The 27,579-nt window shown below is 37.9% G+C and overlaps 10 protein-coding genes and 1 pseudogene across 11 annotated transcripts; 4 read left to right on the forward strand and 7 right to left on the reverse strand.

The window, feature by feature from the left end:
- Nucleotides 1–176: 176 nt before the first annotated feature.
- On the forward strand, nt 177–434 carry Y73C8C.12 (uncharacterized protein; the record flags this gene model as incomplete). Its single annotated transcript, NM_001038432.1, has 2 exons — nt 177–344; nt 399–434. The coding sequence occupies 2 exons, from the start codon at nt 177–179 to the stop codon at nt 432–434; spliced, it is 204 nt and encodes a 67-aa protein (NP_001033521.1).
- Nucleotides 435–460: 26 nt separating this feature from the next.
- On the reverse strand, nt 461–2,735 carry Y73C8C.10 (NADH:flavin oxidoreductase/NADH oxidase N-terminal domain-containing protein; the record flags this gene model as incomplete). The annotated part of the gene is made up of 4 exons (NM_071456.4): nt 461–664; nt 723–978; nt 1,444–2,130; nt 2,481–2,735. 4 exons carry the CDS (start codon nt 2,733–2,735, stop codon nt 660–662), a joined length of 1,203 nt encoding a protein of 400 aa, NP_503857.2. The 3' UTR covers nt 461–659.
- A 1,332-nt stretch (nt 2,736–4,067) lies between these two features.
- tat-6 (Phospholipid-transporting ATPase) lies at nt 4,068–8,377 on the forward strand. Its single transcript, NM_071457.2, has 9 exons — nt 4,068–4,271; nt 4,349–4,499; nt 4,555–5,064; nt 5,138–5,384; nt 5,443–5,779; nt 5,986–7,158; nt 7,520–7,776; nt 7,833–7,981; nt 8,026–8,377. Exons 1-9 carry the CDS (start codon nt 4,090–4,092, stop codon nt 8,212–8,214), a joined length of 3,195 nt encoding a protein of 1,064 aa, NP_503858.1. The 5' UTR covers nt 4,068–4,089; the 3' UTR covers nt 8,215–8,377.
- A 292-nt stretch (nt 8,378–8,669) lies between these two features.
- On the forward strand, nt 8,670–12,347 carry F02C9.2 (uncharacterized protein; the record flags this gene model as incomplete). The annotated part of the gene is made up of 17 exons (NM_071458.3): nt 8,670–8,797; nt 8,842–8,935; nt 9,055–9,169; nt 9,214–9,336; nt 9,384–9,468; nt 9,519–9,597; nt 9,645–9,751; nt 9,811–9,975; nt 10,026–10,340; nt 10,395–10,533; nt 10,980–11,055; nt 11,104–11,186; nt 11,233–11,611; nt 11,680–11,851; nt 11,898–12,017; nt 12,062–12,196; nt 12,245–12,347. 17 exons carry the CDS (start codon nt 8,670–8,672, stop codon nt 12,345–12,347), a joined length of 2,418 nt encoding a protein of 805 aa, NP_503859.3.
- A 44-nt stretch (nt 12,348–12,391) lies between these two features.
- Nucleotides 12,392–13,553, reverse strand: irld-3 (Receptor L-domain domain-containing protein). Its single transcript, NM_071459.3, has 4 exons — nt 13,484–13,553; nt 13,025–13,189; nt 12,711–12,967; nt 12,392–12,661 (listed from the first exon to the last, which is right to left on the reverse strand). The coding sequence occupies exons 1-4, from the start codon at nt 13,494–13,496 to the stop codon at nt 12,461–12,463; spliced, it is 636 nt and encodes a 211-aa protein (NP_503860.2). The 5' UTR covers nt 13,497–13,553; the 3' UTR covers nt 12,392–12,460.
- A 114-nt stretch (nt 13,554–13,667) lies between these two features.
- On the forward strand, nt 13,668–14,136 carry F02C9.1 (Small integral membrane protein 15). Its single transcript, NM_071460.2, has 2 exons — nt 13,668–13,752; nt 13,805–14,136. Exons 1-2 carry the CDS (start codon nt 13,713–13,715, stop codon nt 14,053–14,055), a joined length of 291 nt encoding a protein of 96 aa, NP_503861.1. The 5' UTR covers nt 13,668–13,712; the 3' UTR covers nt 14,056–14,136.
- Nucleotides 14,137–14,895: 759 nt separating this feature from the next.
- On the reverse strand, nt 14,896–16,255 carry srab-9 (Serpentine Receptor, class AB (Class A-like); the record flags this gene model as incomplete). Its single annotated transcript, NM_071461.4, has 5 exons — nt 14,896–15,050; nt 15,103–15,298; nt 15,346–15,531; nt 15,579–15,807; nt 16,029–16,255. 5 exons carry the CDS (start codon nt 16,253–16,255, stop codon nt 14,896–14,898), a joined length of 993 nt encoding a protein of 330 aa, NP_503862.4.
- A 1,803-nt stretch (nt 16,256–18,058) lies between these two features.
- Nucleotides 18,059–19,559, reverse strand: srab-10 (G_PROTEIN_RECEP_F1_2 domain-containing protein; the record flags this gene model as incomplete). The annotated part of the gene is made up of 5 exons (NM_071462.4): nt 18,059–18,213; nt 18,262–18,457; nt 18,822–19,007; nt 19,052–19,280; nt 19,333–19,559. The coding sequence occupies 5 exons, from the start codon at nt 19,557–19,559 to the stop codon at nt 18,059–18,061; spliced, it is 993 nt and encodes a 330-aa protein (NP_503863.2).
- A 608-nt stretch (nt 19,560–20,167) lies between these two features.
- srab-11 (G_PROTEIN_RECEP_F1_2 domain-containing protein) lies at nt 20,168–21,997 on the reverse strand (the record flags this gene model as incomplete). The annotated part of the gene is made up of 6 exons (NM_071463.5): nt 20,168–20,322; nt 20,482–20,677; nt 20,726–20,911; nt 20,955–21,183; nt 21,675–21,905; nt 21,975–21,997. 6 exons carry the CDS (start codon nt 21,995–21,997, stop codon nt 20,168–20,170), a joined length of 1,020 nt encoding a protein of 339 aa, NP_503864.3.
- Nucleotides 21,998–23,179: 1,182 nt separating this feature from the next.
- On the reverse strand, nt 23,180–24,454 carry srt-72 (annotated as a pseudogene). Its single transcript has 5 exons — nt 24,399–24,454; nt 24,261–24,351; nt 23,835–24,138; nt 23,515–23,782; nt 23,180–23,467 (listed from the first exon to the last, which is right to left on the reverse strand). Coding segments are annotated over exons 1-5 (1,007 nt in total).
- A 998-nt stretch (nt 24,455–25,452) lies between these two features.
- On the reverse strand, nt 25,453–26,927 carry srab-6 (Serpentine Receptor, class AB (Class A-like); the record flags this gene model as incomplete). The annotated part of the gene is made up of 5 exons (NM_071465.1): nt 25,453–25,607; nt 25,684–25,879; nt 25,936–26,121; nt 26,173–26,401; nt 26,701–26,927. The coding sequence occupies 5 exons, from the start codon at nt 26,925–26,927 to the stop codon at nt 25,453–25,455; spliced, it is 993 nt and encodes a 330-aa protein (NP_503866.1).
- Nucleotides 26,928–27,579: the final 652 nt, after the last annotated feature.

Genomic DNA, 27,579 nt, shown 5'->3' on the forward strand with positions numbered 1-27,579 from the left:
CTGACAGATCACGTAGCTCCGGAAGCAACTTCATACATGGATTAGTACACCCAAATGTTTATCCGTCTGATCATACAAAGCAGAGTCTAATAGAAAATTAAATCTCCAGTATTTTTATCGTCATCCCTGAGAACCTATGTATAAATATTATTGAGGATGATTGAATACTCATTTCCATGAGATTTCTCGTATATACTCTACTTATACTCAATGTAGCTTCGATACTGACTGCCTACGATGTTAAGGACTTTGCAAAATTTCAACGGAACGTAATTCGAAATATGGAGAAGTTGGAAAAGCTTCTTGGAAACAAAAGACCACATTGCTGCAGATATTCAATTCAGGTATTTGATTCAGATTTCATTTCACGAAAAAAGCTTTACTTTTCAAATTTTTAGAGTCATCGAATTGGTGGAGTTATCATCTTGGGCTGAAATCCGTTATAATTTCATACTGCAAATTATAAGTAAACATTTTATTCAGAATATCTAATAAATTGTTGAAATATCGTATTTTCTTTCAAGTTTAGTTAAAAGTAACAACTTGATTTGGTCTTCTTCCTTTGCTAGTATCCAATGCTGCTTTTTGCAAGTGTTGTACCACGGTTTCTCCAAAACGGGCTACAGTCTCATCTTGGCTAAAATCTGTGATTTGATGCATTACACTGAAAAGAAAGTTTGAAAAATTAATATTTTAACAGTAGATTAATCCTAAAAGCTTACTTCCCACTAGCTTTCTCCAGGCTTGTTCTGCCCATCTGCTCCATCTGAGAGCAGCTTGCAAGTCCGGTAAGTGATCCTGTATGGCAGAAGTGACATCGCCTTCTAGAATTTTCTTTGGCAAATCTGGCTCGGCTGTGATTGGACGCCCCAGTCCGATTCCCTGGGTAGCATTGGATTTGATAGCATCAATCATCGCAGGTGCCGTACGAAATCCTCCGGTTAGGTAGACAACTGTCTTGTTGAAAACCGGGCGAATCTGAAGAACTTTGAAAAGTTCAAGAAACATATTGAAACTCAAAAATAGCTTGGAAAGTTTGGAAAAGTTTAGAATCTTCTAGAAAGTTCTGGGATAATTTTGGCATCCTATAGAAAAGTTCAAAGACTTTTGCAAGGTTCAATGAACTGGCAAAGATTTTGGCAAAGTTTGAAACAATTTGGAAACTGTTGAAAATTAATTTGAGAAATTTATTCATAGTTTGAAAAAATCTTGTTTCTGAAAAACCTGGATTTTTGTTTTGGAAAGGTAAATTATTCTGGAATACATATCATTCCAGAAAATTTAGAGCGATATGCAACATAAATTTAACCACTTTACATTATATTTTGTACAATCACCAAATTTTTGAGTTCACGCCTACTTGCATAGTAGGCAGTAGGCAAGCTTATACGCATGCAGGCATGGGTATAATGATGTTTTTATCTTTTGAAGTTGAGCACTTACCTGTTCCGCAAACTCAACGAAAAACGCCTCCCTTCTCCTTGTCGATTCTCGTTCATGAACGAACGCAATTTTTTCAAATGTCCCGCCAGACAACTCAACAAAATCGAAACCTCTTTCTTCATACACTTTACACATCAATTTTGCATCTTCCAGTGTCAACCCCTCATTTTGAAATTCCACCGAATTGGTCTTAATCCCAACCAAAAATCCTGTCGATGCAGGAATCTCAGCTCGAATTGCATCGTAAATCTCGAGAACAATTCTTTGCCGGTTTTCCAGCGAGCCTCCATACTTGTCAGTTCTCTTATTGGTGGTTGGTGATGTAAACTGAGAGAAAAGGTATCCATGGGCTCCATGGAGCTGAATCCCGTCAAAACCACACTCGTACGCGTACTTTGCAGCATAGACGAATCGATCAACTACTTCAGTTTTAACGAGCTCGGTTGGTAGAGGAATTGGTTTTCCATAAGTGATAAATCGAGCTGATGAGACTAGTTGTACATCGGAAGCTGACCATGGTGATGGGTTCACAAGTTCTGGAGTTTGCCTACCAGCATGAGAGAGTTGCATGACTGCAAGAGCACCGTCTTGTTTCATCAGCTGAGCCCAATAGGTGTACAGAGCTCGACGTTCATGAGATTCTCCTTCCTTGAAGATAATTGCATTTCCAGCGGATTCCAAATTGGTCTGAAAATATTAAAAAGTCAGAAATTCCGAGACCGCTGTTGTCAAGCACAATGAACACTTCACAAGATAGTTTCTAAATATGAGTTGCGGCAGTAGGGTCAGACTCAGTTTTATACCTGCGATTCAGTATAATCAGATTTTATAAACAGAAAAAAATACCACAGTTGTTTTTTTTCATTTTTCACTGTTCTATTTGAGTAATTTATCAAAACGATAAGATAAAGAGTGCTAAATTCATCACTAATGCAAATAATACACAAAAGTCGAAATAATATGTTACATAAAAAAAGTTCAAAAATTGTCTGCTTGCGATATTACAGATTATCTTTTTTGAAATTTTGAATACTTACCGGATCAACGAGAACATTGGAAGTCAATATCACTCCGTACTTTCCATTGCCCCATTTGTCATAAATATTCAAAATAGTGTCAGTTGGAAGCCCATGCTTCTTTGGTTCATTTGGAGCATAAGTGGACTGAATTTCTGTCAATGCTGCCTTCAAAAATCGATTCTGGGCTTCTGGACCATTTCGAAACTTAAGGCGATCACCAAGAATAGTAGAAGAGGCAGAGGTTGTCGAGGTGGGAAAACGTTGGGGAGACATTTTTCTGATTGCATCTCTCAATTCTAATTCTTTATATAACCCTGGCCTACGTTTGCTACAATTTTGATACGGACAGTCTATTTACCCTTATCAGTTTGTGACGATTGTAGTTAAGTTGAGTCTTCGTAGCGAGAGGATTGAAAACATTCGAAAATTGATGGTAAAATGTGAACGAATATTTTGTTCCGAATATTCAGAAATTCTACAAAAACACAGAATTTGAAAGGCACCTTAGATTTCTACTAGAATTTTGCAAAAAGGGAAATTAGCAAACTGATGCCAAGCGAATAAGTAATACGTCATTGGGTCGCTTTGAGCAGTCCCGCTTTACCTGTGCAAAGTCATTTAATTTCATAATTTTTATACCATGTTCCCACGTGTAGTTTCTTTTTTTAATTGTTTGCTTCTTCTTAACATATATTGAAAATTTAGCTTCTATTCAATAAAATTTCAATTGTTCAATGCTTCACAATAGGGTTGCTTGATAGCGAAAAATGTTTGGGTTCAATTTTTGCCGGGCGTACCCAGTTTTGTCAAATTTATATACATTTTGCCAAAAAAAAATGTTTTAAAGCGTTTTCTGTCAATTTTATGTTTAAAAGTTCAAGATCAACACACAACAATTCTTGTTAACTCTCCAATTTCCTTATTCAAGTTGCTTTCTCTCTCTCTCTATCCCGTTTCCCTCCGTTTCGTTTCGTTTCAGCTCTCCTTGACAACCACACCAGCGCACTAATGAGCGCCATGGCGAAGCAAAGAGCATGTGAGTGTGAGCCGAGAGACCGATTCGCATTCCCCTTGTCTTTTTTGCGGGTGCTAAGGGGCTTCATGGCTAATAACGTTTTTAGTCGAGAGCTAGAATGGGCGGTGTAGACATTTTTCAAGTAATGATATGCATTGCGGTAGCACCAACAGTGAATTTTTTTTTGAATATATGCCTTTTAATGTTCAATTTTTGATTTTCGTTAAATATTTTTCTAGTAGCTTATCAAGCATAATAAGCAGTTTCAGTTGTCTTGTTTTTTGTTTTTGCCGGCACAAAACATGTGAAAAAATAATGGCGCCTGTTTGTGCCTGATTTAGAATTTTTTTTGTTTTTTTTTTTGACAATTGTTAATGAAAAATTATAATTTTTGTAACGCACGTGGTGTCAGAGTGTCTCATTTCGGCTTGATCTACGTAGATCTACAAAAAACGCGGGATAGGAGACGCAGAGTTCTCAACTGAGTTTATATGGTTAAGAACGTTCCCGCATTTCATGTAGATCAAATCGTGATGGGATAGTCTGGTACTACGTGCTTCCGTTTCTTATAACTTTTTTATTTAAATTTTTTTCAGACTTTCCAAGGCTTGAATGGTGCAAAACTTTACGCAATCCGCCTATCTAAACCAGTGTGTTTCAACAGAAGACTTTTCAGTTTCATTTGTAAAATCTGAGAATGATGACGTGGCCACTAGGATTCGAGATAAAACAGAGATTTCAAAATCGAACAGAACACAATTTCCTGGAACATCGCCATTTGAAAAATTAACAGTGTAAGTCGCCCAAACCTGTCCAGGGAAGGCGTTGGGCACTAGCTGAGATTTCCACCTCCACATATCTGTATTTCCAGATGGTTCCAATCCTTAATGTCTCGACAAAGAGCCTTACACTCTCGCACAGTCCGTATCGGATATGGACCAATTGATCACGATTCGCCACGAACCTTTCCACCAAACACTGTCCGCAATCAAAAATACAATATTTTCAGTTTCGTACCAGTTGTGAGTTTTACCGTATTTTGTCGACTTATACAAAAAAATCAACAAAATTTTCCAGGTCTTATTCCAAGAGTTCAAATTTTTCCTGAATCTTTACTTCCTCATAATGGCGTTTTCCCAACTTGTGCCAATTTTCAAAATAGGCGCACTCGTCACGTACTGGTTCCCGCTTGGCTTCATCCTTACTATAACTCTGATTCGAGAAGCTATCGAAGATTTCGCCAGATTTTTACGAGACCGAGAACTGAATTCGGAAAAGTACGAGAAGCTGACAAGGGACGGAACACGAGTGGAGATCAAAAGTGCTGATATAAAAGTTGGAGATGTCATAGTTATGCACAAAGATCGACGAGTTCCTGCAGATGTTGTGTTGCTGAGAACTTCTGATAAATCAAGTTCATGCTTCATACGAACCGATCAGTTGGACGGAGAGACGGATTGGAAGCTGAAAATTCCAATTCCATTCACTCAACATTTGGCCAATGAATCAGAAATTATGGAGTTGAACTGTGAAGTTTACGCCGAGAAGCCGCAGAAGGATATTTATAGTTTTGTGGGTACAGTGAAGGTACGGGGGGCTTAATTTTACGGGATATTTTATTGTAAGTGCGCAGCCGTCAACTCACACGTTAAAAATTCAGATAACCGCCGACGACAAAATCCACGAAGGATCCTTGGATGTTGAGAACGTCCTGTGGGCGAATACGGTAGTTTCGTCTGGTACTGCTATTGGGGTTGTGGTTTACACCGGGTGTGAGACCAGATCTGTTATGAATACTACGGTACCTGAATACAAAGTTGGACTTCTTGATTTGGAAATCAACAATCTCACAAAGCTGTTGTTCTGTTTTGTACTTCTCCTAGCGTCGGTGATGGTTTTAATGAAAGGTATGGTTTAGGGGTAGCAAAAGTTTTTTGAAATCTGATCTACTTTTCCCGCTTTCAGGCCCAACCTCACTTTGGTATCTGTACCTTGCTCGCTTCATACTCCTATTCTCCTATATCATTCCAATATCCCTCCGCACCAATGTCGATATGGCTAAGCTCTTCTACTCGTGGCAAATTGGCCATGACCATCATATTCCTGAAACAGTAGTTAGGTCATCAACAATTCCTGAGGAGTTGGGAAGAATCTCATTTTTGCTGTCGGACAAGACAGGGACATTGACGAAAAATGAGATGCATTTCAAAAAGATTCACCTGGGAACTGTTGCGTTCAGTGGTGATGCGTTGGAGGAAGTCGAGCAACATGTTAAAAGTGCATATGACAGTGCGCTTGTGAAGTTAGTTTTTTTTAAATGTGTTACACACAAATCCTAAATTAGTTCCCGCCCGACATCTACCGGGTTCCGCGCCGCTCTATGTTTAAAATGTTGTGGGTGTTGACCACAGCGAGGCGAACATAGTGCGGCGCGGAACCCGGTAGATGTCGAGACATGGGAGCAGGCTTAAATTTTGGAATTTGTGCGTCCAAGATAAAATCTTTCAGACACCCATTCTCTGCGAAACTGAAAAACGCTGTCGAATCACTTGCCCTCTGTCACAACGTCACACCTGTTCTGGAAAACGGAGAGCTATCCTACCAAGCCGCAAGTCCTGATGAAGTTGCACTCGTGAAATGGACAGAAACCGTCGGTGTAAAACTTGCTCACCGAGATCTTCATACAATGACTCTAGACGTCCAACCTTCAAATGGCACGACAGTTCCAATACAGTTTCAAATTCTACACGTATTTCCTTTTACATCTGAGCGAAAACGAATGGGAATAATAGTCAAAGAAGAGACATCCGGTGAAGTAACTCTCTACATTAAAGGAGCCGATACTGTGATGAGTGACATGGTGCAATACAACGATTGGCTCGACGAAGAGTGCACGAATATGGCGAGAGAGGGTCTCCGAACTCTAGTTTTCGCTAAGAAAATCTTATCTCGCGCTGAGTTGGAGGCGTTTGATCAGGCCTACCATGCGGCTAAAATGTCGATAACTAATCGCACACAGAACATGGCAAATGTGGTGAAGAATATGTTGGAGAGAGATTTACAGCTGATTTGCTTGACAGGAGTGGAAGATCGGCTGCAAGATCAGGTTACAACCTCTCTCGAACTTTTGCGAAATGCCGGGATCAAAATCTGGATGCTCACCGGAGACAAGCTAGAGACCGCAATTTGCATTGCAAAATCTAGTGGACTTTTCTCGAAATCCGATCATATCCACGTGTTTGGAAGTGTACAAACCAGAACAGATGCTTACAATGAGTTGGATAACCTGCGAAACAAGACAAATATAGCGCTGGTGATGCCTGGATCCTCTCTCAACATATGCCTTCAATATTATGAAGAAGAAGTCGCCGAACTCGTTTGCGCGAGCACAGCCGTGGTGTGCTGCCGATGCTCCCCAGAGCAAAAGGCACAAATTGTGCAGCTGCTCCGAAAATATCGAGCTCCATTGAGAGTCGCTGCCATAGGTGATGGAGGAAACGATGTGTCGATGATACAAGCGGCTCATGCTGGAATCGGTATTGACGCGAATGAAGGAAAACAGGCTTCACTTGCCGCAGATTTTTCGATCACACAGTTTTCGCATATTTGCCGATTGTTGTTGGTGCATGGAAGGTTCAGCTACAAGCGGTCATGCACATTGGCTCAGTTTATAATGCATCGGTGAGTTTACTTGGCGGCGGGCGGCGGCGGGCGGCGGCGGCCGACAGCGGGCGATAGCGGGCGACTGCGGGCGGCGGCGGGCAACAGCGGACGACAGCGGCCGACAGCGGGCGACAGCGGGCCATATCGGGCCATAGCGGGGACAGCGGGCCATAGCGGGCCATAGCGGCCGACAGCGGGCGACAGCGTCCGACAGCGGGCGACAGCGGGCGACAGCGGGCGACAGCGGGCGACATGTGGGCGACATCGGGCTTAGCGCCTAGTGTCCTCCGTTATTTGCAGGATGTCTCCCGGTGTTGCCCATTATCGCCCGCAATACCAATTTTGCTCTTTTAATTTCCAATAATAGTTCAAATTACAGCGGTCTCCTCATCTCAATAGTACAAGCCATATTCTCCTGTGTATTCTACTTCGTCGCCGTCTCCTTATATCAAGGTGTTTTGATGGTCGCCTTCACATCATGCTATACCCTTCTACCAGTGTTCTCCCTGATTGCCGACCGTGACGTCACCGCCACAAATGCGCTAACATATCCGGAGCTGTACAAGGAGTTGGTGAAAGGAAGAACGTTATCTTACAAAACATTTTTTATTTGGGTTTTTATATCGATTTATCAAGGTTTGTAACAGACTAATATTGGGGAATTGTAGTATTTTTTCATTTTATTTTTTTAGGTGCGGTAATAATGTACGGTGCACTACTAATTTTCGATACAGACATTCTGCATATTGTCTCAATTTCTTTCTCAGCTCTAATCGCAACTGAGCTTATCATGGTAGCCTTGACAGTGCATACCTGGCACTGGTTGATGCTAGTTGCTCAGGTATGTCCAAAGTAAGTAGTCAAACTGGAGTACTTTTTTTACAGGCTCTATCGCTAGGACTCTACGTGGTGTCCTTGATAACCTTAGATCAGTTTTTCGATCGGAAATTTGTATTTTCATGGGTCTTCATCACCAAAACCACAGCTATCACTGTAGTTTCCTCTCTCCCATTGTATTTTATCAAAACTTTACGGCGGAAGTTTTCACCGCCTAGCTTTGCCAAAGTCAAATGATATATCTACCGAGTGCTCGTCTATTAGACATATATTTTTTCCGGTTAATTTCAGAAAGAAATAATCATATCAGAACATGTTTCATTTTTCCGTGATTTTCTGTAATACAGTTTGAATAATTAGTTTTCCGATTTGAATAATAAAAAATTGATTTTCCATTAAACAATTAATTAGTTATAAACTGTCTAGTGCTCCCATGAGGTCGTCGCAACGGCGCCTCCGCCGGCCTCGCGGTGTCGGCGTGACGCCGGCAGGCGTGAGGCCCGCATTTCGCGCCTCTCTCAGCTGGAGCCCTAAAACTGTCAAAACAAACTAATATTTACTCACCGACCTACTGATAAGATGACTGTAATATTACGTATTATAATGTTTTGTGGCAACAGGAAAAAACAATGTCAAAAGAATCTTTCGATATTATTTTACATCAGTTATAGCGTTTCAGCTATTCTGTTTTCATGATTCAGAGGTCAATATTTCACTTCTATCTCAATATTCTACTTATAGCATGTGTCACTGTAGTCGGTCTAACCTATTTTTACTCTAACTATTGTTCTAACAATTTGAATTCGAGAGAAAGATACAGGTTAGGCGTTTAGGTGATATGTCGTAACTGTTATATAGTTTTAGACTGCATTCTGCAATCCAGCCTGTAGCTGAAATTAGGCCAGGTAACAAATGGATAGTGGTCACAAGTATTAGCTTACCAACGGAAGATGTCAAGGTAATGTTCAAAGTGAAATTGTCAAAAAAAAGAACCCGCAAGATGTCTGCCGCTCCAATTGTATACAGCAAAATTTTTAATTTTTATAAATTTGTTAAAAACACACCACGTTATTCCAGAGATTAGCATCATTTACGGACTGGAACTTGGTCGTAGTTGCAGATACAAAAACCCCGCTAGATTGGGAACTGGAAAATGCTCACTTTTTATCAGTAGAGTTTCAAAAGAAATCACGTGAGTTTTCAAATTGGTTTTGAGAAAATGGCGTCACAGTTAAGCATTTTCCCTGGTCTCCTCACTTTCTTACAAATCCTATACGCGGAAAAACATTGGCTACCTGTACGCAATATCACAAGGAGCTGAATGGATTTATGACACCGATGATGACAATAAACCTTATGATATGTTTTTTTTAAGTTGGTCTAGTGTTAATTTTTGAAAGTTTTAAGGCTAGGATTGAACCAATTCAATTTCAAAGAAACAACTTCTGGGGTACGATTTCGACCGGCAAATGGAACTGCTACAGAAATACAGTACGAATGTGTAATTATGAAGTTAATTTCAGATTTTTCGAAATTTTCAGGCAACGTCTATTCAACCCATATAGATTCTACGGGATGGATCAAATGTGGCCAAGGGGGTTCCCGTTGGAGCATTTTGTTGTAAGTCGCCAAAACTTTAGCTTTTTAGAATAATAGTGCAATTCCAGAAGCATACTAATGGGAACGAAACTCAAGTTCTATGCTATAAAATGAAAAGAGCAGCCGTTCAACAAGGACTGGTTCATCACGATCCGGACGTGGACGCCATTTATCGGTAGTTCTAGCGGCCGACGCCTCGCGGGTCACATAGATTGTAATCACGCCAAATTTCAGATTACAACACGCCGATTCAAGAAGCGGCTTGAATGTCAAATTCAATAAATTTGCGCCTCCTATCACTTTATCAGTTGGCACATATTCTCCGTGGAATTCGCAGAATACAATGTTCCACAAATCAGCGTTCCATACATTGTTCCTTCCAACGACAGTATCTTTTAGGTCATAATTGGCATGAAATTATGCTCCTCTAGTAGTTTTAAAGTTTTCAGAACCACCGATATCTGGAGAAGCTTCATTTCTCAGAAAATACTTCATCTATCCGGGTTGACAGTATCATTTGTGCCAACTAACGCTGTACATTTTCGAAATGCACATAATTATCTAAAAGATTTCAAAGATGAACAACAGGTTTATGAAGATTCTGGAAGAATTATTGAATTTTTGCATAATTGGAATTGCAAAACTGGAAGTTCTATTCAAAGTTGTATAGTTCAACTGGCTAATGATTTGGTCGAAGTAAAGCTATTAGGTGAAGAAGACGAAAGTTTGATGGAAATGTTTTTGAATGACTTGACTGCTTTGGGGTTTGTTTAAAATACTAGAATTTTGAAAAAACAACACAAATTCTTTATTTTTAGATTTGAATTTCCAAGCCTAATTGGAGACAACTACGTGGATCCGTATGCTCCGTCAGCAAATGAAAGCTCTAGAGAAGTCAACTGCAGAAGGATGTATTTGGAATTCAAACTTGTCGACCCGAACACAAATGTCTCAGAGGTATAGTCAATCCTCCACGTACCTACGTGCCTATTGTAGGCATGCCTACATGACTGCCTTAAGTTCGTGTACAAGCCTTTCTCCCTTCTGTATGCCTACCTTCTGCCTACCTTAGGGCATTCATGCAGGCACCAAAACGCCTACTGCGTCCGGCTTGCGGCGACCACCGCGCCGTCAGGCCCTGAAACCGAGCCTGTCTCCCATTGAAGCCTAGCCTACCTACGTGCTTAGATCATTCTTCCCCTTACCTCAATCATGCCTGCGGTGTGCCTACGTAATGCCTTTTTTACATGGCCACATTACTCTAGCTCATAAGCCTATCTTTTCTCTTCGTCTGTCTTTTTCATCCTTGCCTACATGCCTAGCTCATCACTACCTCGTGTGCAGCCGACACTTCACGGGTCAAATATTTTGCTGCATTTCAAAGCCCACTGATACGATTTCAGATCTCTCGAACATCCCAAGAGAAGCTGAATTATTTTGGTGACATCATCAAATGGTGTAACGAAACTCGAAAATCAAGTATGAATCACCAATAATAAATATACCAGTTAAAATTGAATTTTCCAGGTGTTTCAATAAATTTCCCATCACCGAAACAATTGGCTAGTCTACATGAAAAGTCCTATGTATTGAAGAAGCACATGGATAGTGTGAGTGATAATTTTATTGAACATTGAAATCGTTTTAAAATTTCAGGTGTTAATCGTGGTAAACAATTACCCTTGGAAATACGGTATGGGTCTAATCCAAAGGCTCTATCAACCATATTTTGCCACGGTCATCTTTTGTGGTTCCTGGTACCCCGCAGAATTTTCTGATGACACCAATTTCACACCAACACTTTTCCCAATCAACTACATTCATATGAATCCAGCCGAAATTGAGAAAGGATACTTTGCCTACCACTGTGTGACTCTTGCCAAAGAATTAGGATTGCACGATGTTGAAGGGTACTTCTTAGTGGCCGACGATACGGTATTCAATATCTGGCAACGGATTGATTTTTCACGAGTGCATCATTTAACTGGTGTCACGTGTGAAGACAGTCCGATATGGTGGAGTATCGCAGATGTCGGTTCGTTATTTTTTATAAACCCGCGGGGTGTCTGCTGCTTTTTCAAAATTTTTAAAATTTGCTTTCAGGAATGGACGCAGCTAAAAGAGTCGTAGGTTATATCAATAATAGTACTGCCCCAGAAATTGCGGAAACATGGACAAAGTTTGAAACTGGACTGAAGAAAAATGGGTATGTAAAAAATAATCTGACAGTGATGGATGAAATGACATCGGGGCTTGGACGAAGTGTTTCCGATTTGTAAGTTATCTCCGGGACTGATAACGGAAAAAAAAAGAATTTCAAGCTTCTACATCCCAACATCTGAAAGTGAGTATTATGCCAGCCTAATGAGAATCTTCTACAAGAACAAACTATTCTTGGAGATAGCTGTGAACAAATTTCTCAAATCTGTGAATCACCAAACGTAAGTAACATTGCAGTTTGTAGTTTTTGACGGTTCATTTACAGATCTCTCTCTGGAAATTCCAGTTACTTATGGGGAAACGACAGAAACATCTGGGACACGTTTTACAGTAGAGATATGGTTGCAATGCACCCGCTGAAATTGGGTTATCTGAAAACGCCCAATGAACATCGAATAAGGTAGTTCGAATTTCAATATTGGCCAGTTTCAGAAAAATTTAATTTGAGGTACTGCAAAACAATAATTCAGTCTTGGTCGGATATTATATTCGGTGGATCTCAGGATTTTAAAGTTAAAGCTGACAATGATACGGATTATAAAAACGGATAAATTTTAGTTTTTTCGTGTTATTTTGATATTTATGTCCACATATTTTTTGCGTCTTTTACAGTTTTATTGATAAAAAAATCACCAGATTTACTATAAACTCTTCTTTAAAAAAATTAGAGTGCTTTCTGTTTCATCGGTCTTCCGTAAAACGAGTAGCCAATGAGCACAATGGTAATTGCAGTACTGAAGGTTCCAAACACAAAGATCCAAAATCTGTAGGTACTCTCATTGCAGGGCTTGGTGATGAAATGATTATCAGTGTAGAATATCGGACGAAGACTGCGGGATGCATGGTACAAGATGTGGTGTTGACTCTGAAAATTTAAACTTATGTGAACCTGTTAAATGTCGGTTGATTCATACTTCTGTCATGGCGGCTGGAGAGTTTTCTTTGAAATAGTACATGATCGGATGACGAGTTGAAACATCACCAAGACGTGCACCGATCGCCAACTTCAACCCAACATTATTCATCAGCACAATAGCCGGCTTGTTCTCCGCCTGGATCACTTTCAGATTTTGAAGATTCACAGAATCTCCCAAGTTCTTGGTGTTCTTGATGGTCAGAGATCCATGGAGTTCTTGAATATTCCAATAAGTTGACATTCGCTTTCCACCATCTGAAACAAATTATGATTCAACTTTAAAAAATTTAAAAAAAAAGAAAAAAAACGAACTCAAGTTCTCGATGACAATGTCTCCGTGGACATGAGTGCATGGTTTTTCAGTCAACAATCCGACGTCAATATCGTTGTGTACACTTAATTCGTATCCGTGGCACACGGTGTCCGCAGTGGTGGCGGTGACGAGAAATTGGAGAAGAAGCATCAAGGATACGTGTACTGGAAAAAAATTATTTAGGAATTTTTCTGATAGTACTAAAATCAACGCTTTCTTTCTTATTTTTTTTCTCTTTATTTTTTCTGGAAATTCATTGAATGTTGGATTTGACCCACCGCATAAGCCGGTCTAATCCTAAGCCAAAATATAAGTCTAATCCTAAGCCAAAGCCGAAACCTAAGCCAAGGCATATGCCTATGCCTAAGACAGAGCCTAATACAAAGCTTAAGCCAATGTCTAAACCAAAGTCTAAGCAAAAGCCTAAACATAAGCCTAGTTTTTCCCTCTCTGCTCACCTTTCAAAATCATCGTTCCTCTTCTTGCTGCGATATTTTTTGACCACCAATTAGAATGAGAAATCGAAATGAGTTGGAATTTTTGAATTCCAACAAATCACCAAAAAATTTGACCGCGTGGAATCGTGAAATGTAATCCACGTGAAACGGGGAAAAACAACAAACAACAACTCTAGAAAGTTTTAGAAATTTTATTCCTACACGTTTCCCACCAAGGAAACTAGCGAAAATGATGGACGAAAAGAGTTTTCTGCTGTATTATCTTGTTGGTAAGTGAATTTATACGTAACATTCAATTAAAATAGCCGCAAAAATCTTCAGGTACTCCTATAATAATCTGGACCGCAACGCTCATTCTCGCAATCATCCGTATCTGGAACAAAAATCATCGAGATTTGGCGGAGGAGAGGAAGAAGCTGGAGGAGCGGATGAGACCACCAAATTCTGGATTCAAGGAGAGACGAGTGGTCAAGAGAAGACGGCCGAGGGAGACTTCAAAGCCATCGGATGAAACTGCTGCTCGTGCTGGATCTGTTCAGCCCAAGGAAAATGAGCAGTTGTTGAAGAAATAATAAGTTTTGATGATATTCTAAATTTTGGCTTTTTTTATCTGTATAATTAAACATAGCCGATGAATAAACTATAAAACAAGGGCACAGAGCATGAAAAATTTTATTTGACGCTTTATTCATTAAAAAAAAATCTAGAATATTGTGTTCTTCAAAAAAAAAAGAAGAATTAAAATCGAATATTGGCATGTTCAGCTTTTGGAACTTTGGACATGTCGATTTCGCCATGTGGGAAGAAGGGATGATTGGCAGCGCTAAAAAAAAATTTCAGTAAAGTAATTGTATTTTTTGATTGAGGACTTTATGGTGAACCTTTAATTCAGTTGTAAACTTTTTCAGTAAAATAAACTTACAAATCAGCCAGAAACAGTCTAGTTCTGGTCTTGATGCTGTCCAAAAGGGCCATGTCCTCACCAGACAGCTTGAAGTCGAATACCGAAATATTCTCAACAATCCTACCAGGATTAACACTTTTCGGGATTGCCGCAATACCACGTTGCGAGAGGTGTCGGATGAGAATCTGTGCGGCTGATTTTTGATACTTGGCCGCCAGTTTTTTGACAATTGTGCAAACAAAATCAGTTTGTATAGGTCTCTCCTCAACTTCAGTGTAGTCCTATTTTTTTCATCACAAACACATTTTTCTCTGATCATTTGTGTCAGAGAGCACAAAATGTTCCTTATCTTCTATTTTTAATATCATATCATCAAAAGACCAAAATGTAACATCTTCTTTATAAAGAGCATCGGCGGCAAGCTTATGGGAGCCCTAGTTGTCAGTAGTTTGCCACCTTTTCCAGTTAAGAAAACAATTTTAACATTTTATTGTAAAACATAACAAAACTAATTCAAAAATCTATTAAAATTTTCAAAATACTCATTCTGATCGGCATTCACATGATTTTGCAAAGACTTCTTCAGCCGCACCTTGTTCAAGTGCGCCTTTTTCAGCAAAACCACGATGGATACCACTGCATATAGGGGATATGAGGCATTTACTGAAAATAAAATGTATTTTCTGAAATTTTCAATGAAAAAATTTGAACTCACATTCCACCAGCGATATGTACGTGGATTTTTCAAATCCCACGCCAAACTCTAAAAGATAAAGGAATAGTAGCATATGGATTATCATAAAAATGGATTGTAAATCTGCGAACCGTTTCAAAGTTCTCATTGATTTTAAGTTCTGCTCGAGTAGGTATCGATTTGAGAGGCTTGATGTTAACTGTTTAGCTCGAAGCTTCTGCAGCAATCCCAAATATGTTTTTCAGAAAAAAATTATTGGCTAACCTCATTTAATTTGAACAAATACTCGAATAATATTCTCCCAACTACTTGAATTACAAGACTAATTGTCGAAATCATCTCAGCATTACTAACCGATCCGCTTTTTATTGCCATACAATAATTCATAACGGGCTCCGAAAAGTTGAACCTCATAAATGAGAAATATGTGGCAAATGCTGCAATTGATAACTGAAAACTTAAGTTCCAATTGATCCCGCAGCATTTTAAACGAATACCTGTAGGACTGCAAGTAAAATTCCAAGTGAGCACCCGGCGTGCTCATAGCTTGCAGATCTAATTGTAGCGACAAATCGTTCAATTATAAGGGGTACTGTAGTTGCACCAATTAGCCAAAGTCCAAATACATATTGAACTCGAAGTACGAAGCAGCGAATCGTACTAGGCGGCATGTCACAGTAGTCTAAAAGAAAGTAGCTGTAGAGGTCCAAGACGTGGAGGATTATTCTGGAAAACAAAAAATTGGTTAAAAATTCATTGAGCTTTTTTCGGAAAGGTGATAAATTTTCCGGGAAATGTCAAATTTTTTAAAATCATTTTCAATCATTTGCTTCCAAAATTTTGGAATTTTCAGATGAAAACCAACATTTAGCTTGAGAGAGACTAAGGGTCCGGGACGCCCTAGCCGAGAGACGGGCGACCACAAAAAAGCACACAATTTCACTTACCTATTCAAACAGTGAATGAAAAATCCAAAAAGGTGAACTTGAAATATGATAATCACATTAATATGGAACAGCTTTGAAACTCGAGCATTCCACAATGCATAGCTTGCCGCAATGATCATTGGAAACGCAACTAAACTAGATAGCAATTGAAAAATTAAAGTTATTCTGAGAAAAAATGATGTGGACAGCTTTTCCATCTCTTGGCAGTGATCCTGGTAAGATGACATCTGAAAGCAATATATTGTCTCAAAAATTGTGTTGTGCTAGACTTATGATCAATCAACTCAAAAATGACATAGTAGGGGGCGATAACTAAATAAGGAAAAAATAGAGTGCATGAGAAAGTTGCTGCTACAATGAAAAGTTAGCGATGAAAAATGAATGACAAATTTTGGGCTGACTAGTCCGACCACATTAATTGCAAATTTGATTTTCTAAATTTTTGTCACTATTTTACGAAATTTCCAATTTGAAAAAAAAACATTTTCAATATAAAACGAACCTGTTTTATATATGATCAACGTACAAAAAAATTGGTTTTATTTTTGCTCGTAAAAAAACTTTGCCTTGAAATATAATTTCGTAGAATTTGGTATAAAATTCAAGTTTCAATTTTTTTATTAATTAAGCATGAATTCAAAAAAACTTGGGTAAGGAATGTCTAGAAAACGAATTCCAAGAAGTCACTTTCTTAAAAAAAAAACTATCATCTATGTACAAGACAGAATTTTTTTTTAATTTTTTGTATTATCTGACTGAAAAATGTACCCGCTTCTGAATCACCAGAGAAAACATATTTTGAATCTAGTTTAGTACGGGCTTTTAGATAACTTATCAGGAATTACAAAACAACACTGTGTATGTATATTGAAGTTAGAAGTTTTCCAAATATTTGAAGAAAAAAACCTTTTTTGAAAATTGAAAATAACCGAATTTTGATATATTTAACCAGACAAAAAGGTGGATGAAATGTCAGAAAAATAAGAAAAAAAAGTGATTTTTACCAAAGAACTTGCCAGCTCCAGATTTTGAATTGGATTAATTTCGAATTGAATCAAATTTGGAAGTTCAATTGGTTTGTGACATGAAGTGATATAGTGTTTCGTTGCGCCTACTCACTTTTGAGAGAAATACACGTTTTTCGAAGTTGAATTAAACACGAAATTAGACTAGGATTTTTGATTTTTTGAACAAAAACAAACTGCATCTCTGATTGTGGATTCAATTAACTGTAGTTGTGCACAAAAAAACGAGCAAAAAAAAACAGAATAGATTGTCTGTGTGGGAAAACATATATTTATTTCAAGGAATTGTTTTGGGGGAAATTCCGAGGATGACGTAAATACTTATGAAACGTTTCAAAGTAGAGAAAAAGTTACACATAGTCAAAAATTCCTATAAGGTTGCCTTCAAGATTGCACGAAATATATCCGAATTTTTTTTGTTTTTTATATAAAATTTTTTAAATTATCAAAGGTCAAAAAAAGAAAAAACACAATCTGAAAATTAAAATTTTCTTCAAACTTTTCTCTGAAAATTTACACATTTCTTAATCTTCACTTCCAGTACAATTTCGGATACACTTGCAGAATCAGTTTTGGAGAATTACGTCAAAAGTTTACAAAAAAGAAAGCTGGCTCTAGCTGCTAACTGAAAAACAGGTTAACAAAATTTTCTTAAATTTCACAGTTTTGTTAATTATGATTGGCTACAATTCTAACATATTTTCAAACACTTTCTGCTTTAAACTTCATCTTTCGTAATCTAAAAAGTTCTAACACCTATAATTAATTTTTTGAACCTGGTAAAAATAGCAACTGGTGGAATTGTGTTTTGTGGTGTTCTGGTTAATCTTCAGAACAACTTCCAATTTTTCTGGTAATTGTTCTGATAATAATTTTTGAGGAATGTTCTCTGAAAAAACTCATTCAATAATGGAACAATTTTCAATCACATAAAGAATCAAAAAACAAATATTTACCTCAAAAATTTTTTTTTTTTTTTGTATTTTTTAAACGAAAAAAAAAGAACTATTGCAAAATTTTGTTAAAATTTTCAAAATACACATTTTGATCGGCATTCACATGATTCTGCAAATTCTTCTTTAGCTTCACCTCACTTGAGTGAACTGTTCGAAAAAATGCCAAAATGGAGACAATTGCGTAGAAGGGATGTGGGGAGTTGACTAAAACATTTGTTAGAATTTAATTAAAAAAGTGCTCCGCCAACTCACGTTCCACGAGCGCAATATACGTGGATTGCTCGAAATCGGCGTCCGATTGAAGAATGTAGACAAAGAGCACCATATGGACTATCATAAATGCACATTGGAGATTCGCAAAACATTTCAATATTTCGATGGATTTCAAGTTTTGCTCTAATGAATATCGAGTAGATAGGGTAGATGTTAACTGCTCGGAACGTAGTTTCTGAAATTATTCGGAATATTCAAGTTGAAACTCGAAAGTCGCCCCTACTCGCCCGGTGTTGCGCGGTTTCTATCGTAAACTGCAGCCGACATCGATTGAGTCTCGCGGAGAGTAATGCTTGCAGTATTGCTTCCCCTTACCTACGGCTTCCAAGCAGGCGCGAAAATGCCTGCCGCGACCTCGGCCTGCCTCTCCAAGCGAACCACGCTTCCTGTATAGTGCGGCGCGGAACCCAAAATGTGTCGTCCGCATTGGAAGAACCACCTTTCGCACTATGTGTGTTGAGTTCTCGCCATCGTGCAGAAATTAGGCGAGAGGCAGGCCCTGAAATTGCGCCTGCCTCTCATGGAAACCCTAACCTTACCTCGTTCTGTTTAAACAAAAATTGGAAGCAAATTCTTGCAATAATCTGCACAACAAGATTGACCAGTGACACAATTTCAGCGTTGTTGAACTCTCCGAATTTCACACCAATACAGTAGCTCATTGTTGGCTCATCGAACGAAAACTCATGAAATGCAATAAAAGTGCAGATAAAGGCAATGGTAACCTGAAAGTTTAGAATTATATCAGAAAGATTTTTGTTTTCCATACCTGTAGCAATGCCAAATAGATTCCAAGCCTATAACCTATATGCTCATAGCTTGAAGACTTGATTGTAGCAATATATCGCTCGATCACAAGGGGTACTGTAGTTGCACCGACTAGCCAGAGCCCATAGACATATTGGATTCGGAATGCGAAACATCGAGTGGTACTCGATGGCATGTCACAATAATCTAGTAAGGTATATCTGTAGAGATCACTGGCATGAAGAATGATTCTGAGAAGATTTAAAAAATTTAGATGATCTCTGGAATTTTATAAAGATTTACCTATTAAAACAGTGAATGAAAAATCCAGCAAGATGGACTTGAAATATAATAATCACATTGATATGGAACAACTTTGTAACTCGAGATTTCCACAGCGCATAACTTGCAGCAATCGTTAAAACAAATGCTATGGCGCCTGCAATCAGATTGAGGAGCAAAGTGAACTGGAGAAATGATGATGTTGAAAGTTTCTCCATTGTTTGGCAGAGTTCAGTGTAAGGTGACATCTGCAATTAAAAAAAAATAAATTTGAAGGATGAAAATGTTTTATCTGAAATAAAGAAAAAGTAGAAAAATGTGTTAGGATTTGATAATTGTTGGATATTCTGATCAGTCATAGTTGAGTATTCAAACACATATTCTGACTTTGCCCAAAACTAGCAATTATCTCAACTACTAGTTCAATAGATTGTTACATTAAGCTAGAGGTTGAGATATAATAGTTGGTAGCTAAGAGAACAGTCAAAAAGTACCTATGCATTTGTGACTTATCACAAATTTTCTATTTGAAATTTGTTGGTAGGCAACCAGGCAGGCTCTATGTGCCTGTCTGGAAGCTTGAAATCTCTAAGAAGAAAAGTTCAGCCCAATATTTATAAACAACAAACAACATGATAAAACAAAGTTGAACACTATATTTAAACGGTGAAATTAGAGACGTGCAGTTGTAATTGGAGCAGCATCTTATTTGAGTTTCTTGAGGTTCGGGATTAGGAATTATGCAGAAATTCGAGCGAAATGTTAATTAGGTTAAATTTGAAAATTGTCTAGTTTAGTGTATCAGCATTCTCAAAGTTTAATATTTTTAAATTATTTTTACAACAGGTCTTTATTATTAATTTAAATTTTTATTGAAATTTTCAAAATAAATCCCTTGATCAGCGTTTACATGTGTGTTCAAAGAGTGCTTCAGCTTGACTTTGTTCAGACGATCTTTCCTCACAAGTATCAGGATAGAAACCACGGCATATAAGGGGAACGATGAGCTCACTGAAAAAAAGTTTGAGTAGAGAGCAACAGTGGGCGGCGGGCGGTAGCGGGCGTTAGCGGGAGTCAGCGGGCGATAGCGGGCGGTAGCGGGCGGTAGCGGGTGGTAGCGGGCGGTAGCGGGCGGTAGCGGACGCTATCTTCAAAGTTTTCAAAACTAACTTTCCACTAGCGATATATACGTGGATTTCTCCATTCCTGCACCAGCCGGGAGAATATACAAGAACATTGCCATATGAATAATCATAAAACCTGCTTGTAAATTGGCAAACGTTTTCAGTATTCTCATCGATGTCATATTCTGCTCCAACGAAAACCTATTTGATAGTGAACTGGCTAATTGTTTTAATCGGAGATTCTGAATTATCATTGATTACACAAAACGTGTTTAATATTAAAGACTTACTTGATTCACCTGAAACAGGTATTGGAATAGTATTCGGCTAATAATTTGAACAGTAAGACTTATAGCAAATATTATCTCGACATTACTGAACATTCCAATCTTTACAGCCATGCAGTAAGTCATTACGGGTGTTGCAAATGAAAAGTTCATGAAGGAATAAAACGTAAAAACCGAGGCTAACAATATCTGAAGTGGCAGTTGAATTTAATTTACAATTTGAAAGCTTCACCTGTAGCATTGTCACACATATCCCAAGTGTACATCCGGAATATTCATAATTTGAAGATCTTTTTGTTGCAATGTATCTTTCAAGGACTAGTGGTAGTGTAGTCGCACCAACGAGCCATATTCCAAGTACATATTGGCATCGGAAGACAAAACATCGTATGGTGCTTGGAGGCATGCTGCAGTAATCCAGTACCATGTAATTGTAGAGGTCTAGCGAGTGGATAACTATTCTGAAACAAGATATGAGTATTTATTAGGGCTTCCGTGAATGTGATAAAAGCCTGCCTATTGCAGCGAGGTGCATCCTCTGTTTAGTGCAGCGCGGAACCCAAAAAGTGTCGGCCGCGTCGAAAAAATCGCCTTTCGCACTATATGGTGTCATCACCTAGTCTTTGTCTTCTCGCCAAAGTGCAAAAATTGGGCGAGAGGCCTGCATCAGGAAGCCTGAAACTGCTCCTGTCGCCTACGTGTTAGCCTCACGAAAATGCCTGCCTTTTGCCGCAAGCCTCGCCTCATGTATAGTGCGGCGCGGAACCTAGAAATTGTCAACCGCGGAGAAAAAATTGCCTTTTGCGCTATGTGGTGTAATCACCAAGCCTTTGTCTTCCCCCCATAGAGCAGAATAGAGACGAAAAGCCGGCAGGTTGAAGACAGGCGTCCCTGAAACCGTGCCTACCTCCCATGGAAGCTCTACTATATTTTACTAACAGTTATGAATTACCTACTATAGCAATGTAGTATAAATCCAATTAAGTGAACTTGTAATATGATCTTAACATTAATGTGGAAGGATTTTGAAATTGGAGATTTCCATAAGCAATAACTTGCAGTAATTAATAGTGGAAACGCAATTATACTCGATAGCAGTTGAAATATCAGAGTAAACTTCAAGACTAACGACGTTGAAAGTTGTTCCATCGTTTGACAGTTTTCCTGGTAAACTGACCACTGCCTATAACTAGAAGTTAGTTTTTAGCTATCTCTGAGGTAGCAGTAGAAGTTTCAGAAAATGTATTCTTACCTCAACTTTTCTAGTATTGACATAATTACTGACCAAGTTGGAACCTGTAAGACAATTTGTAGTATTCGGATTTAAATTGGAGAACTGGTAAAAAACTGGCTGGCCTAAGCAAAAACAAATTTTCGGAGAAAATTTTCCGGCGGGAAATGTATGTACATTTTAAAACAAGAAAAACAAAAAAAAAACATTTGAAATTAAAAAACCAACATATTAAAAGACCGCAAAATTTGTAAAAAATTGAAAAATATATGAAATTTCGGAACCTACGAAATAAGTTCCAACTAGAACCATTCCAAAAATAATAAAAGTTTTCCTGGTAGGTGATTTACAATTATTTCTTGGCAATGTGCATAGACAAGGTAATAAAATTTGATTTATTCATCTAGCACATGATTTGATTTACGATCTCTGACGTTTATTCATATATTGTGTTGAGTAAGAGGGAAAATGAAAAATTTGACACAACCTGGAATTATTAGCCAGGATTTTGATCTTAAAATAATTAATCTCAAATTTTCAGTATCTTTTTAAACATGTTTGAAGCCCTTAATTTGCTTCAATTTGTTTTTTTGGGTGCTTTGAAGAATTCATAAAAACAGTGAAAATGTTTCGATCGAGTTGGGTATTTTTGAAAGATGTGTTCGAGAAACCAATGAGAATGTTTTGGCAAAAGTTTCTGAGTTACATGACATAGCAAAAACAACTTCCCATTAAAAAACATTATCTTAATTCGAAAGAAAAATCGGCACATGAGAGGTCTGCCGCTATTAATTACGGAAAGAGGGAAACTTTATGTAAATTTATGTAAGCTTTTTGTGCCAATCTTGCAAAATGATTCTGAAACAATTGTGAGAAAACAATACGTTGCGGCGGTGCACGTTGACCGTCCACTTTTTTCAAACGCCGGACGTACACCATCTGATTTCGACGGGTAAATGACTCCGATCCATACTTTGACGGACCACGCGCATATTTAATTTCTGCCTACCTACGTGCCTGCCTACATACGTATTTACATGCCTTGCATGCATATTTACGACCGTTCTCTATACCTGCCTACCTATCTACGCATGTCCCTGACAAAAAAAGACGTCAGGTTGTGAACGAATAACGGAAATATATTATTTTCTTTTCCTATCACTCAGATTCTTTGCACATTATCGAAAATGCGAAAGTTTTTTTTTTAATTCATTCAAATTGTAAAATTAAATTTTCACATCCATTTCAACAACTGTTTTTAATACTTTTGATTCCTTCTTCTTCTTCTCCCCAAACAGCAAATCGAGTTTGATTTTTTGAAAAAATCTTTTTCGAATTGTTGTGTTAAAAATCAGATATATAAATACTGGACTTCCATGCACAAATTGCCAGATGAAGTGAGTCGACATTGTCATCCATTTTGGTACTTCAATTACATTCATCAGAACTGCAATCAATGCCCCAAACTGATTGATAGTGCAAATGAATGTTGATTGGAGAAGCACTTGATTTTTCTACAATTTTGATAACTCTTCAAATTTATTTAATGCAAACTGCTCACCGTATTCTGAAGCTTTGTCGACTGCGCTTGAGCCAATTTTTTCAGATTGTTTCCAATGATCCAGCGGAATGGTGTGTAAACTATGCAAGTTAGCGTCACAACTGAAAAGTTATTAGCTGTCACTGGGCGATTGAAGTATTCCGAAGCTCTTCCGGGAAAGATCATCGGCGAGTATCACTAGGCAATGTATTTGGAATTGAAGGGGGTTTGGAACAAGAAGTAGGTAAAGTAAATTACTGGAAACATGAGTATAACGTAGGTTTTTCTTCTGTAACAATCGACTAATCGATATTTTAGACGAATTAATTTTTCTGCCGAACCCGTCAAAAAGTCGCTTTGCAAGAACAAGCTTTGTCATTACCAATATACGATTTGCTACGAGAAACAGAGAAGTCATACATGAGCTGCACCACAATCCGCACACAATCATTCCGGAGATGTAAATTATCGTTGGGTGGGAGCAATACACATCTCCATTGAGAGCAAGCCAACCAGTCAAGATAGAGATGACATAGATGATGATAAAGTCAGTTAAGCCGAGATTTTTAGGTACATTATTTTGAAGCAAGAAGTTTTGAATTGTTCCTTTTCAAACATTATGGAGAGGATCGGAAGGTAGAGAACCTGAAATTTGGAAATGGACGGTTAGAAAGGTGTTCTATAGTGCTTGGGCAACTATTGCCACTACTGTACACCGGAAAGATGATCGTGTGTCTAAAAAAAATATATATATATAAATATCCTACATCGACCGTAATACCATAAGCCATCAATATTGGCCCAAGAACCGGCCATTTTCTTCCACCAAGTTCTGACCACTCTTCGGATACGTGATTACTGAAAAGCTAAAATAACACGGAACTGAATTCTTGAACTTTTATTACCTGCAATTGTACAGTGGAATTTTATCAATTGATCCGTAGGATATGATATTGTTCATTTTTGAGAATAAAACAATTTTTGGAGAAGGCTTCAAAACATAATAATGCTCATAGAAATGGGCGCTGGCGGAAATTAGTCTGATAACTAATCAAAAAAGAAGGTTTCCTATTATGCCCCCGTCTATTATTACATATTTTTCGTGAACATGGAAATCGTGGGAATATTCAGACATCTCATTGCATCGTGAGTCGTAGCGTCAAATTCTTAGCAATTTTGCGCGCCTGGCTCGAACTTGAGTCACACGTCTCTTCGCGTTGTTCACGTAACTTTTTTTACCGGAAAAATCTTCCGAGGAAGTAAGAAATAAAAATAAAATTAGAAAAAAACATTTTGCAAACGTGTGAATACATTGTAAAAAACCGCGATAGCAAGTAACCTTTCTTTAGATTGAACTAGGGCTCCTAGCTGAGCGAGGCTCAAAATGGCGCGGACCTCACGTCGGCTGGTCCCGCTCTGTGTGGGCAAGAAAATACGCAAGGTAGTTATTTGGAAGCGGCCCACATGTTCGGGGTTCCGCGCCGCGGTTTGAGTGATGCCGTTGCGGCGACCTCATGGGAGCCCTAGTTTTAATTAGGGCTTCCAGCTGAGTGATGCGCGAAATGCGGGCCTCACGCCGGCCGGCCTCGCGCCGACGCCGGGCGCCGCTGTGTGTGTGAAATGAAGTGCGAGAGGTAGTTATTTTAAGCGGCCGACACGTTCGGGGTTCCGCAGCTTTGCGTGAAATGAGTAGCTTGGTGTGTATGCAACGTAGTGTGAAGAGGTGGTTGTTCGGAAGCGGCCGACACGTTCGCGGTTACGCGCCTCACTATACATGCGGCGTGGATGACGCCGTGAGGCCGCGCGGCAACAGCTGAGGCCGGCGGAGGCGCCTTTGTGGCGATCTCATAGGAGCCCTAGTTTTAATGATGAAAATTGTGAATTTTATTAAAGGAAAAATATATTGATCACATTTATCTACACTACTTTTGTATTATAAAAAGAATCAGTACTGTCCAATTAATTCCAAGATTTTTTGAAATTTTCAAAGTATATACTTTGGTCCGCATTCACGTGGCTTTGCAATGTTTTTTTGATCTTCACCTTATTCTCCTTTGCTCTTTTGAAGAGTATCACCATGGAGATCACTGCATATAATGGATAAGATCCGCTCACTGAAAATCTTGAAGTATTGAAAAACATTAAATTTTTATTCTTTCAGCTTCAAAATTTTCTAATTTTCGAACTCACATTCGATGAACGCGACATAGGTGGAGGTACTCATTTGTTCCCCAAACTGCATAATGACCAGAAAAAATACAATATGTATGACAACAAAAACCGATTGCATATTTGCGAATAGTTTTAGTGTCTTCATTGATTTCAAATTTTGTTCTAGAGAAAATCGGTTTGAAAGTGTTGCGGTCAATCCCTTAGCCCTCAGCTCCTGTAAAGGAAATTTATATGTATAAGCTTTTTCTAATTTAAAATTTGGTAACTCACCTCATTCAATTTAAACAAAAAGTGAAAAATAATTCTTCCACCTATTTGAATAATTAAGCAGCCAATAAATGCTTTCTCAATATTGGTAACAAAACCAGGTTTTACTGCAGTACAGTAATTCATAACAGGTTGTGAAAATGGGAAACTTAAAAAAGAATAGTAGTTTGCTACTGCGGCAATTGATAACTGCAAAGATTCCAATTCAACATTTCAATATTTAAAAAAAATTTAAATTACTTGTAAAATTGCCATACATAATCCTAGGAAACAACTAGAATGTTCATATTTTGAAGAGCGGACTGTAGCGACGTATCGTTCAATGGCAAGGGCTACTGTAGTTGCGCCAACCAACCATAGGCCAAATCCATATTGAACACGGAAGACAAAACATCGCATTGTTTTTGCTGGCATGTTACAATAGTCAAGCATGGTATAGCTGTAGAGATCAGTGGAATGAAGGAATATTCTACAAAAAATCATGTTCTTTTTACTGTTTTATATAGCGTATTTCTTAGGTCCTTAAGCTCAGCACGATGACCAAATTGGCGAACTAAGTTTTTTTTTTTGCAACACTTTTTGGACTATAACTCAAAAATAGGCTGAGCTAGCAGAATTTTGTCAACTAGCATAATATTCTCTGAGAAATTCTGCACATTTTTATTTAAAAAAGCTCTTAAAATTGTGTTTTTCTTTAACCTTTTCCCCGTTTTCAAAAAAAACAATGATAGGGCACGTTCAATTTTGCAGTTCAAAATTGAAATTTACCTATTCAAAGAATGCAGAAAAAAACCAAACAGATGAAGTTGGAATATGATAATCACATTAAAATGAAATAGTTTAGATGTTTGTGACTTCCAAATGTAGAAGCTAGAAAAAATAACCAATGGGACAGCAATAAGACTAGAGACCAGCTCAAATAGTATAGTACATCGGAGAAATAAGGAGGAAGAAATGTGCTCCATCATTTGGCAATGTTCCCGGTATGATGTCATTTTAAATTGTCTGAAATTTAAAATGTCTTTAAAATTTTAAATATACCAATAACTTTTTTATAAATTGAAATATAAAAAGTAATAAAAAATAAACTAATAACTTTCAGTTGCTTTAAGATAATAAAGTACCTTTGCATACTAATTAACATTTCTCGGGAGTCTCAGCTATACAAGTACACAAAATTTGTTTTGAGCAAGTATTTTGGGTAAGGTCATTATACAATTACGTTTTCAGTATTCTGACACTGTGAAAATTTGAAAATGTAATTCTAGAAAAAGTGAGCACGAGCAAATCTTTAAAAAAAATACTGTTGTTTATTTTAATAATATAACGTATATTTTTAGATATTTAAACTTTTCTTAACAACTTTTAGCCAAAAAAAATCTATAAAAATAGTTTCAAATTTATCAGATTTTATCGCGGTTCTCTTTGGGTTTATCAAAAAATTGTTTACTAGCCATATACGTAGTCTTTTTATAAATTTTTACAGTAAAACATGTTTTGATAAAATATAAGACAAACGAGATATGAGCCGCCTGAGTAGAGTTTGATGTACGTTGATTGCCAAAAACTGTGTCAGTTTTTAGGTTTTTGTTGATTTTTATTTTATTTTCAAGTGAGCTTAACCCAAAACCAGTTTGGCAAAAAACT

This window comes from Caenorhabditis elegans, chromosome V (assembly GCF_000002985.6).
Source record: "Caenorhabditis elegans chromosome V".
NCBI classification, from domain to species: domain Eukaryota; kingdom Metazoa; phylum Nematoda; class Chromadorea; order Rhabditida; family Rhabditidae; genus Caenorhabditis; species Caenorhabditis elegans.